The 12,067-nt window shown below is 43.3% G+C and overlaps 1 protein-coding gene across 1 annotated transcript; it reads right to left on the reverse strand.

The window, feature by feature from the left end:
* Positions 1-296: 296 nt before the first annotated feature.
* On the reverse strand, positions 297-10,950 carry LOC113804697 (ADP-dependent glucokinase; the record flags this gene model as incomplete). The annotated part of the gene is given in 2 exon segments (XM_070120299.1): positions 297-1,357; positions 10,819-10,950. Coding segments are annotated over 2 exon segments (228 nt in total), but the record flags the coding sequence as incomplete, so codon positions are not given.
* Between the last annotated feature and the right edge of the window lie 1,117 nt (positions 10,951-12,067).

Here is a 12,067-nt window from a genome sequence, read left to right on the forward strand (position 1 = left end):
ATGATAACAAAAGTTGCAATTGCAACTCATATATCATTTATAATTGGAATATGCACACTGGACATAAATTATATTACTAACTTTTAATCTGCCCTCTTTTCCTAATCCTTTCATCCCCATAAACATTAAACCATCATTTATGTGACATATAAGAAAGCTGAATAGAACTTACACTTTCCCACAGAAAAACACCTCAAACCTCACCCAAGTACCAAATAATCAGCTGAGAGGACTATACAACAGGTAATTTCACATAACTGTGACTAAGCAACCCTTCAATATAATAATATGCCAACTTTGTTTCTATTCTAAATATTAACACAAAAAAAGAATCAGAACAGCAGCTGAGAAAATAGATAAAATACAATAAAAATCTAACATGTATATTTTATCTCTTCTTAGCTCTTTCTTATGATATACTGAGAAAAAACATGGCCAATTCTTCCTTTTATGCATTGGTTTTCTTTTGTTGAACTTATGCCAACATCTCATATAAGACTTACATAAGCTCTTTCAACATTTCAGATCAGATATTTTTATAGCCATTTATGACCAGTTCTTTATATATTCAAGAACTTTGTCTTTTTCTTCGAGTTCATATTACCAGCTTTCTTTATTGGGGGAGGGGGAAATTCACATTCATTTACCTTTATACCTGAGCCTTTGGATAGAAAATCCATTCAAGCTTAGCTACCTTTGATTACAAACATAAATTGGTATCTGGGTGGTTGTTGGTTTCTCCTGAGATAATGATTTTTTTCTCCATATATGAATCTTTAAAACAAAATTGAACTAGTTTTCAGTCTCAACGATATGACTGTGCTAGAAAAAATATCTATATACCTAAATTGATAAAAATAAAATATGAACACATACTAAGGTGATAACAACTATTGCTATTATAATCTTTTTTTCACAATTTTCAATAAGATACAAACTGAATCAATTACTCAACTCACACTTTAAAAGAATGAGTCTATCTTACCTTAAACACCATCATCACTATAGCTAACAAAAATATTTCTTATAACTATTCCATAAAATATATTTTTCTTGCAAGATGCAAGACACAAGGCACTGGCAATCTGTAAAATACTCTGGCTCTTTAAAATGTCCATCTATGGCTCCCATAAAAAAAGACAATACATAAAAAAGATTCCTGATGTGGAATGTAAGTTTGCCCTAACTGAAATCTGATTTTTTTTTTAAACACAAAAACCTTTTCTCCCTCAGCAAAAGGCCTAAGACGTACACCTGAATGTTACACCTGCAGAACCAGGCCAGCTGCTGAGATGTTGTCTCCACCACCTGCTGTGTGCCGGACTGAAGTACATACAAGAACAGGAGCTACACATATCTGTTGGAATGGGAAGGCAGTCAATGGAACATCAAACAAAACAAATGAAAGAAACAGAAAAGGGAGAAAGAAAAGAGAAAGTGACAAATAGAATAATGGATCTATGAAATTCATCATTCCAAGGCACCCTTGTAAATTTTAGACTCCACTTACTTAAATACATACATTGGCCATCCTTTAGGGCATTTGACTATTACAATTTAAATTATTTTGTTAAGTAATTATCAAAACCTACTTAACGGGACTATCCTTAGGGTGTGAAAATTTTTAGGTTAAATTGAGTTAGCTAACGTATTGTATAGGTACATGAATGAGGAAACTACCAAACGAATATTAAAGCCCAGCTATGGTTAGTTCTAAGGCAGCGCACACGAGACCCGCCCACACATGGGGAGGCACGCCACTAATGTGCGCCCCGGTACACCTATGTGGACTTTTGCTTGTTGCAATTGTACTTACGGTATTTGATAACGACACTGCACATAGATATGAGTTTGTGAATATTCAAAGAACACTTTTATACCAATATCAGAAAAAAATTATATCAGTGATTTAAGACAAAATATTTTGTGAAATGTATCTAAAAAAACAAAAAAATAAAAAATTAATAAATTTTGTGTACTTTTACACATGAAATATGCTTTCATCGTGAAACCCTGGTAATATGTTGTAGCTTACGAAGGGACCTATATGTATACCGAGTACAAAGCACAAAGATTTATCTAGTTTAGATTAGTTGTCTCTATGGTTAAGGGGACCGTCCAAGCAAAATGGCCACCTTTCCCTACTCTTTACATCATAAAAAAATATCGGTTAGAGATAAATGATTGATTTTTTTTTGCATGATATAGAGTAAAGAATTGTGCTCCTTTATATATATAAATTTTAACTTTGCTCCCCCACTGGGGGGGCACCCCAAAAAAAAAAAAATCGAAAAAAAAAAACTTTTTTTTTTGGTATGTCTTCGGTACATCCGAACTATCACAGTTCTTTACTGAATATTCCCCCAAAAATACTTATGTTAGATCAACCCTAGCCTATAGCCATGTAAAAGGCCGAATTTTGAATTTCCTTTTTTGGGGGGCGGGGGACAGCTTGACATAGAGAACTATTTTTGATTTTTTTTTTTCAGCATTAAAATATTATTTTTTTTTGATTAAGGCAAAAATTCAAAAATCGGCCTTTTACATGGCCTTGGGACGCCAAGGCTCTAGTGAAAGCAACAAACTGCATTTGAATCACATGAAAATTACAAGAGTTGGGATGTACCAAATATTCATAAAAAAATAACAGAGCTACAGAGTTTTGTATTTGGCCCTTTGCCAAAGTTTGTTATCTCTGTTATTTTTCTCTGAATCTAATGATATTATATATCAAAAAAATGCTTATTTAGTGTACTTTGCAATGCAATGATTACCAAGTCAATAGGAATTTTTATTTTCAATAGGGACGCTATTCTGTAAAGGTATGTAATTTTTTTTTATTCGTTGTTCATAAAAGTTGATATTTTCATGTGAAAAGCTTAATAAATGCATTTTACCATAGAGGCAACTAATCTAAACCAGATAAAAACCTTTTTTTTTTCTTTTTTTTTCTTTTTTTTTAAGAAATGGGGAACTGTGGATGGCAACATTAGTACAAAATCATTCTAATTATGAAGTCCTGGCATGAATACAACATGGTGGTTCAATTTTGAGAATTTTAAAAGCATATGAATTTAGTACATTGAATTCGAGAACTTACGAAAGTCGTTGAATTTTTCCCATGCCTCACACAGAGGGGAAGATGGTCACTGGGTGTTTATAATTTTCGAGGATGATCATATGTATGTGAACGCACGCACATAAAGTTAAAAAGATTAACCCAGTCACGCCGGGGTACATTTTGTAGCCCAAATTTAAAAAATCCGGGAAGCTACAAATTCGGCGGGCGGAGCTTCCCCGGAGTCTGTCCGCCCGCCCGGCCGCCCGCCGCTTTTGCCGCGGAGCACGGCTCCGAGAAGGCATCGCACTGGCGGGCAGCCCGAAACTGTTTATTTTTTCCTTGTGTCTCATATATGTGACACCCGGGATGGATGGGTTAATCATCATCATTTAATAGGCCTACAATGACTTTCATATCTAAATAATAAAATATATTAGTTATCCCTCTCATACCATTTTCATCGATAATTGTCAATATTAACAGACTGCAAAGGAGAACAAGTGTATAGTTTATGATTAGTCATTTGCACCCATTATCTTTACTAAGAAGTGCATAAAATCATGCAGATGGCTAGGTGTTGTGGGATTTTTGCCAATTTATGGTGCTTAAGACTTACGTTAACGTCTAAACATATTCATTTTTATCAGGAACACACGAAACGGATGCAATAGCTTTTTGAACGCCAGACGAAGACTACGCATACAACCGAGCTCAAAATTCCATATAGTTTTTATTTCAGAGCAGGTATTACTGAGTACTATCATCTTCAACATGAAATAATCTGTATCTCGCTTATACATCCGAAGTTTAAAAATCTGACATTTAGGTAACATTCGTATTGAATTGATCTTTACAATGGTAACTACCAATTTCAAATCAATTCAAATTGTCCCCTGCTGTGATGTACCAACCGTTGAGTGAAATGTAACGGAAATATTTCAATCCTTCCTTATAAGGATATTTTTAAACATTAGTGCTTCGAATGTGATATACGTATATATTACCTCGTAAACTAAAACATATTACCAGGGAGTCTCGATCGAAGCATATTTCGTGTGTAAAAGGACACAAAACTTACACTTTTTTTTAGATATATTTCACAAAATATTTCGCCATAAATGACGGATATAATTTTTTCCTGATATTGGTATAAAAGTGTTCCTTGAACATTCACGAATTCATATCTATGCGCAATGTCATAATAAAATGACTTATGCACGATTGCCGCAAGCAAAAGTCCACATAGGTGTACCTGGGCGCTCATTAGCGACGTACCTCTCCGGGTGCTGAGGAACTCGCGCGTCGGCTGCAAGACAACGAGCCATAGCAGGCGGTTAATACTCGTTTGGTAGTTTACTCATCCATGTACCTATACTATACGCTAACTAACTCAATTTAAACCCCTTCCCCCCGCTCCATCAGGGACGGTCCCCTTAAATGCATTTATTAACCCACTAATGATGGGTGTCCCACATATGAGACACCTGAAGAAATAAACATTGCCAGGCGTCCCACCAGTGTGACGCTGTATTGGGGCTCGAGCTCCGACGCAGCAGCGGGCCACGGCAGGTGGGTGGTCAGAGTCTGGGTCAGCCCCGCCTACCGATTTTGTAGCCGCCCGGAATCTTTTATTTTCGGCTTCAAAATATACCGGCATTAATGGGTTAAACTTTTCAGACTGAAATATCTACTTATATATCCAACAAACAAACAAAAGGAGACATACCTCTACAGAATAGTGTCCCTATTTAAAATAATACTTCTGACTGACTTGGTAATTATCGCATCCCAAAGTACACTAAATAAGTTTTTTGTATATATAACATCATTAGATTTAGCGAAAAATAACAGAGCAAATGAACTTTGGCAAGTATCCAAAATAAAGAACATCATATCTCCATACTTTGTATACACAAAGCTAGGAACACACAACTTTTGTAATTTCATGTGATTGAAACACAGTTTGTTGCTTTCGCTAGAGCATCGGGACCCTGAGAGCGTATAAATGGCCGATTTTTTAATTTTGGATTAATTTTTAAAAATATAAATACATAAAGCTGAGAAAAAAGACCAAAAAGTGTACTCTATATCAATTGGTCCCCCGCCCCGCCTAAAAAGAGCAAATTTAAAAATTGGCTATTTAAACACTCTCAGGGTTGAAATGCTCTTGCTAAACCAACAAACTGTTTCAATCGCATGAAAATTAGAAAAGTTATGTGTTCCTAGCGCAGTGAAAAAAAAAAAACTTTTGGGGGTGCCACTCCCCCTTTGGAGGGGCAAGATTAAAATTATATATGAGATGAAGCACAATACTCTATATCATGCAAAAAGAATCAATGAGTTATCTCCAACCAATATTTTTTTATGATGGAGTGAGTAGAGAAAGGTAGGCATTTCCCGGGACAGTCCCCTTGATGATAATTAAAATAATGAAGAGGAGGCAATGGAAAGACACACAGGAGGAAGAAGAAGAAGAGGAGGTGGCGAAAGAGGAGAAGACAGAGGAGGAAGAAGAAGAGGAGGTGGAAAAAGAGGAGAAGACAGAGGAGAAGACATAGGAGGAGACAGAAGAGGAGGAGGAGGAGGAGGAGGAGGAGGAGGAGGAGGAGGAGGAGGAGGAGGAGGAGGAGGAGGAGGAGGAGGAGGAGGAGGAGGAGGAAGAAGAAGAGGAGGAGGAGGAAGGAGAAGAGGAGGAGGAAGGAGGAGGAGGAGGAGGAAGAAAGAGAGGAGGAGGAAGAGGAAGAGGAAGGAGAAGAGGAGGAGGAGGAAGAGGAAGGAGAAGAGGAGTGATGGAGTGAGTAGAGAAAGGTAGGCATTTCCCGGGACAGTCCCCTTGATGATAATTAAAATAATGAAGAGGAGGCAATGGAAAGACACACAGGAGGAGGAAGAACAAGAGGAGGTGGCGAAAGAGGAGAAGACAGAGGAGGAAGAAGAAGAGGAGGTGGCAAAAGAGGAGGAGGAGGAGGAGGAGGAGGAGGAGGAAGAGGAGGAGGAGGAAGGAGAAGAGGAGGAGGAGGAGGAAGAGGAAGAGGAAGGAGAAGAGGAGGAGGAGGAGGAAGAGGAAGAGGAAGGAGAAGAGGAGGAGGAGGAAGAAGAGGGAGAAGAGGAGAAAGAAGAGGAAGAAGAGGAAGGAGAAGAGGAGAAGGAAGAGGAAGGAGAAGAGGAGATGAAGGAGGAAGAGGAAGGAGAAGAGGAGGAGGAGGAAGAGGAAGAAGAGGAGGAAGAGGGGGTGAAGGATGAGGAGGTGAAAGAGGAGGAGGAGGTAGAGGAGGAGGAGGTAGAGGAATAGGAGGTAGAGGAGGAGGAGGAGGAGGAGGAGGTAGAGGAAGAGGAGGAAGAGGAGGTAGAGGAGGTAGAGGAGGAGGAGGAGGAGGAGGAGGAAGAGGATGTGTAGGAGGAGGATGTGTAGAAGGAGGAGGTGGAGGAGGTGAAGGAGGTGAAGGAGGAGGAGGAGGAGAAGGAGAAGGAAATGAGGTGAAGGAGGAGGAGGAGGAGGAGGAGGAGGAGGAGGAGGAGGAGGAGGAGGAGGAGGTGAAAGAGGAGGAGACAGAGGAGGAGCAGGAGGAGGAGAAGGTGAAAGAGGAGACAGAGGAGGAGGAGGAGGAGGAGGAGGAGGTGAAAGAGGAGGAGACAGAGGAGGAGGAGGAGGAGGAGGAGGAGGAGGAGGAGGAGGAAGAGGAGGAGGAGGAGGAGGAGGAGGAGGAGGAAGAGGAGGAGAAGAGAAGGAGGAGAAGAGAAGGAGGAGACATAGGAGTAAGAGACAGAGGGGGAAGAGAAAAAGGATTAGAAAGAGGAATAGACAGAGGAGTAGGAGACAAGGGAGTAGGAAACAAGGAAGCAAGAGACAAGGGAGTAGGAGACAAGGGAGTAGGAGACAGAGGAGGAGGGGGAGACAGAGGAGGAAGGGGAGACAGAAGAGGATGATGATGATGAAGAGGAGGAGGAGGAGGAGGAGGAGGAGGAGGAGGAGGAGGAGGAGGAGGAAGAGGAGGAGGAGGAGGAAGAAGAGGAGAAGGAGGAGGAAGATTGGAATGAAGAAGAAGAAGAGGAGGAGGAGGAGCAGGAGGAGGTGGAGAAGCAGGAGGACGAGGAGGAGGAGGAACGAGAGGAGGAGGAGGAGGAACGAGAGGAGGAGGAGGAGGAGGAGGAGAAAGGAGAAGAGGAGGAGGAGGAGGAGGAGGAGGAGGAGGAGGAGGAGGAGGAGGAAGAGGGAGGAGGAGGAGGAGGAAGAGGAAGGAGAAGAGGAGGAGGAAGAGACAAGAAGAGGAAGAGGAAGAGGAGGAGGAAGAGGAGGTAAAGGAGGAGGAGGTGAAGGAGGAGGAGGAGGAGGAGGAGGTGTAGGAGGAGGTGGAGGAGGAGGTGAAGGAGAAGGTGGTGGAGGAGGTGGAGGTGAAGGAGGTGGAGGAGGAGGTGAAGGAAGAGGAGGAGGAGGAGGAGGAGGAGGAGGAGGAGGAGGAGGAGGAGGAGGAGGAGGAGGTGAAGGAGGAGGAGGAAGGGGGGAGGAGGTGAAGGAGGAGGAGGAGGAGGAGGTGAAGGAGGTGAAGGAGGAGGAGGAGGAAGAGGAGGAGGAGGAGGGGGTGAGGAGGAGAAGGAGGAGAAGGAGGAGGAGGGGGTGAGGAGGAGGAGGAGGAGGAGGAGGAAGAGGAGGAGGAGGAGGAGGAGGAGGAGGAGGAGGAGAAGGAAGAGACAAGAAGAGGAAGAGGAAGAGGAGGAGGAAGAGGAGGTAAAGGAGGAGGAGGTGAAGGAGGAGGAGGAGGAGGAGTTGAAGGAGGAGGTGAAGGAGGAGGTGAAGGAGGAGGTGAAGGAGGAGGAGGTGGAGGAGGAGGTGAAGGAGGAGGAGGTGAAGGAGGAGGAGGAGGAGGAGGAGGAGGAGGAGGAGGAGGAGGAGGAGGTGGACAAGGTGAAGGAGGAGGAGGTGAAGGAGGAGGAGGAGGAGGTGAAGGAGGTGAAGGAGGAGGAGGAGGAGGAGGAGGAAGAGGGGGAGGAGGGGGGAGGAGGAGGAGGAGGAGGAGGAGGAGGAGGAGGAGGAGGAGGAGGAGGAGGAGGAGGAGGGGGTGAAGGAGGAGGAGGAAGGAGGAGGAGGAGGAAGAAGAGGGAGAGAGAAAAGAAGAGGAGAAAAAGAGGAGGAAGAAGAGGGAGAGGAAGAGAAAGAGGAAAAGGAGGAGGAAGAAGAGGGAGAGGAAGAGAAAGAGGAAAAGGAGGAAGAAGAGGGAGAGGAAGAAGAGGAGGAGGAAGAGTTAGAGGAAGAGGAAAGGGGGGAGGAGGAGGAGGTGGAGGACCAGGAGGAGGAGGAGGAGGAGGAGGAGGAGGAGGAGGAGGAGGAGGAGGAGGAGGAGGAGGAGGGGAAGGAGAAGCAGGAGGAGGAGGTGGGGAAGGAGGAGGAGGAGGTGGGGAAGGAGGAGGAGGAGGTGGGGAAGGAGGAGGAGGAAAGGAAGGAGGAGGAGGAGAAGGAGGAGGAGAAATGAGGAGAAATGAGGAGTGGGAGGAGAAATGAGGAGGAGGAGAGGAAGAAAAATGAGAAGGAGAAGGAGGATAAGGAGAAGGAAGAAGAAGAGGAGGAGGAAGAGGAATAGGAAGAGGAGAAAGAAGAGGAAGAGGAAGAGGAAGAGGAGGAGGTGGAAGAGGAAGAGTTAGAGGAGGAGGAGGAAGAGGAGGAGGAGGAAGAGGAGGAGGAGGAAGAGGAGGAGGAGGAGTTGGAGAAGGAGGAGGAGGAAGAGGAGGAGGAGGAAGAAGAGGGAGAGGAAGAGAAAGAGGAAAAAGAAGAGGAAGAAGAGGGAGAGGAAGAGAAAGAGGAAAAGGAGGAGGAAGAAGAGGGAGAGGAAGAGAAAGAGGAAAAGGAGGAAGAGGGAGAGGAAGAAGAGGAGGAGGAAGAGTTAGAGGAAGAGGAAAGGGAGGAGGAGGAGGAGGAGTAGGGGGAGGAGGAAGAGGAGGAGGAGCAGCAGAAGGAGGAGGAGGAGGAGGTGGAGGACCAGGAGGAGGAGGAGGAGGAGGAGGAGGAGGAGGAGGAGGAGGAGGAGGGGAAGGAGAAGGAGGAGGAGGGGAAGGAGGAGGAGGAGGAGGAGGAGGAGGAGGGGAAGAAGGAGGAGGAGAAGGAGGAAGAGAAATGAGGAGAAATGAGGAGTGGGAGGAGAAATGAGGAGGAGGAGGAGGAGGAGAGGAAGAAAATGAGAAGGAGAAGGAGAAGGAAGAAGAAGAGGAGGAGGAAGAGGAATAGGACGAGGAGAAAGAAGAGGAAGAGGAAGAGGAGGTGGAAGAGGAGGAGGAGGAGTTGGAGGAGGAGGAGTTAGAGGAGGAGGAAGAGGAAGAGTTATAGGAGGAGGAGGAAGAAGAGGAGGAGGAGGAAGAAGAGGAGGAGGAGGAGGAGGAGGAGGAGGAAGAGGAGGAAGAGGAGGAGGAGGAGTTAGAGGAGGAGGAGGAGTTAGAGGAGGAGGAGGAAGAGGAGGAGCAGGAAGAGGAGCAAGAAGAGGAGGATGAGGAGGAAGAGGAGGAAGAGGAAGAGGAGGAGGGGGAAGAGGAGGAGTAGGAAGAGGAAGAGAAGGAGGAGGAAGAGGAAAGCAGGAGAAGAGGGGGGAGAAAAGAGAGCGGGAAAAGAAGGAAGGTATAGAATAACATTTAGAGAAAAATGGGAAAAAAGAAAATCTAGTAAAAAAAAAACAAAAATGTGGCAGTGGGAAGGGACAAACAGGAAAAAAAGGAAGAGAACGTCCTACAAGAGGTGGAAAAGTCAGACTAAGAGGACTGGGAAGAGCTAGAGAAGGAAGAGGAATGGCAGGGGAGTAAAAGGATGAGCTGTAGATGAGGAAAAAGCAGAATGAAAAAAAAGCAGGAAAAAAAGAAAACAGGAGAAAAAGAAAGAGAAGAATGAAGGGAATGATTTCAAATGATAAAAAGAAAGACCAGAAAAATTAAAAGATAACGGAAGACTTTAAGAACAAAGAGGATAAGCAGGAGAAAAAGAAAGCATAAGTGCAGGAATCAGATGAGGAAAAGCAGAAAAGGAGGAAGGAAGAGTAGAGGAGCTGGAGAAGGAAAAGAAAAAGCAGAATGAAAAAAGAAGAGGAAGACAAAAAGAATGAGAAAGAGAAAAAGGCAGATCAGTAGAGGAGGATATGAAAGAACAGGAGGTAGGACAATAGCTTAAGGAAAAAGAGGAAGAAGGAAAAGGATGGGGAGGTAATGGAAGGCGGAGGAGGAGGAGGTAAAGGAAGGCAGAGGAGGAGGAGGAAAAGGAAGGAGGAGGAGGAGGAAAAGGAAGGAGGAGGAGGAGGAAAAGGAAGGAGGAGGAGGAAAAGGAAGGAGGAGGAAAAGGATGTGGAGGTAAAGGTAGGAGGAGGAGGAGGAGGAAGAGGAAGACTTAGTTATAAAGGAAGAGTATGTAAAAAAAGGAAGAATAGGTAAAATAGGAAGAGTAATAGGAAAAAGAAGAGGAAGAGGAAAAAGCTGAAATCATGGGAGAAAAAGAAGACAACAAGAAAGAGGGGAAAGCTAGAAGAAAAAGATAAAGAAGGAAGAAAAAGCAGAACTGATGAAGGAAAATGAATAGCAGGTGGAGGAAAAGACATAACAAGATGAAGAAAAGAATGAGCAAGAAGAGGAAAAGGAAGAGCAAGAAGAGGAAAAGGAAGAGCAGGAAGTGGAAACAACTGAGAAAGACAAAAAAGGAAAAAACAAAATAACAGGAACCTTCTCCCCGACACCCATCAATTAAAACACAATACCAACACTGCTAATAACCATCTCTACTTTTCCCTTACCTCTACATTGCCATCATCTTCAGTCCAACAGGCCACAGGATGATGGTTGTCAAACATGACCCTCCCCGCTCCTGCTTCTTGCGAGAGAGTGAAGCCATCATCCATGAGGATTTTGGCATTTTGCAAGTTGATCTGCGGGAACAGAGGTGGTTTGTAATACACACACATGAATGAGCGGAGAGAAACTTATGCATTAAAATATAATGCACATCGCATAGAGATTATAAATTAAATACAATACATCGGGATCTCCAATTTTTATTAACCCCTACAGTCTGGGTGACATGACCATCCTGTCATGGAAAAATATGGGTTGAGGGCCAGGTAAGGTGAACACATGTTTGCCTTACCCAGCCAAAATGACCATGGACTGGGTGATGGGAACTTGCAGTCATGATCGAAGGCCTGAGTGATGAAAAAAGCTTGCCCGAAGTGCACAGGCCTCTTGGAGTGTGATTAGACTCATTTGGCACTTGGAAAGGGGGCTTTTGAATTATTCCTATTGATAAATGAATGTGGAATGTAAAGTGTGTAAGTCATGATTGGAAGAGCACCAGCTCCAGGGAGAACCCAATTTCCATGCTCAGCATCATATTCCTGGCCACTGTGACCGGTGGCATTGGTTGTATTACAGAAAATTGAAAAATATGAAAAAATGTGGTATATGACACAAATAACCAAATGTTACTTACTATATAGAGATGATATAGAGTCTATGCAAGGAAAATAATCTATTACCATCTGGATAAAGCAAATTAAAAGACAAATATGCACATGGAAAATAGCAAAAAAGCTAAAAAAAGTTTACACAAAATAACTTTGCAAAGGGGAGGCACAGACTCTTGTCACTGCTCAAAAGTGTTCGCATGAATGCAGCCTACATGCTGCATGCCCAGGACATTGGCCACTTATATAACTGGCAATATTTTAAGCACTGTAATTTACATGACGCAACCAGATCTAACAGGTTAAACTAAAAGTGTATCAAAATAGTATTTCAAAATGAGTGAAGAGATGTATCTCTTTTTCTATACAGCTACATAAACAGGAATTAGAGTATATCACTGAAATGAAAGAAAGAAAAAAAAGGAGCAAAATAAGGATTTACAAGTAAAAAAAAACAGGACATGTCTCACAGAAAAAAAGACAACCATAAGGAAGGAAAGAAGAAGAACCACGAAGAAATAGAAATAAGATCCTAGAAGAGAATGAAGAACAAACATAAATTAAATACAAGAAGAAAAGAGGG

This window comes from Penaeus vannamei, unplaced genomic scaffold (genome assembly GCF_042767895.1).
Source record: "Penaeus vannamei isolate JL-2024 unplaced genomic scaffold, ASM4276789v1 unanchor4411, whole genome shotgun sequence".
Taxonomy (NCBI): Eukaryota; Metazoa; Arthropoda; class Malacostraca; order Decapoda; family Penaeidae; genus Penaeus; species Penaeus vannamei.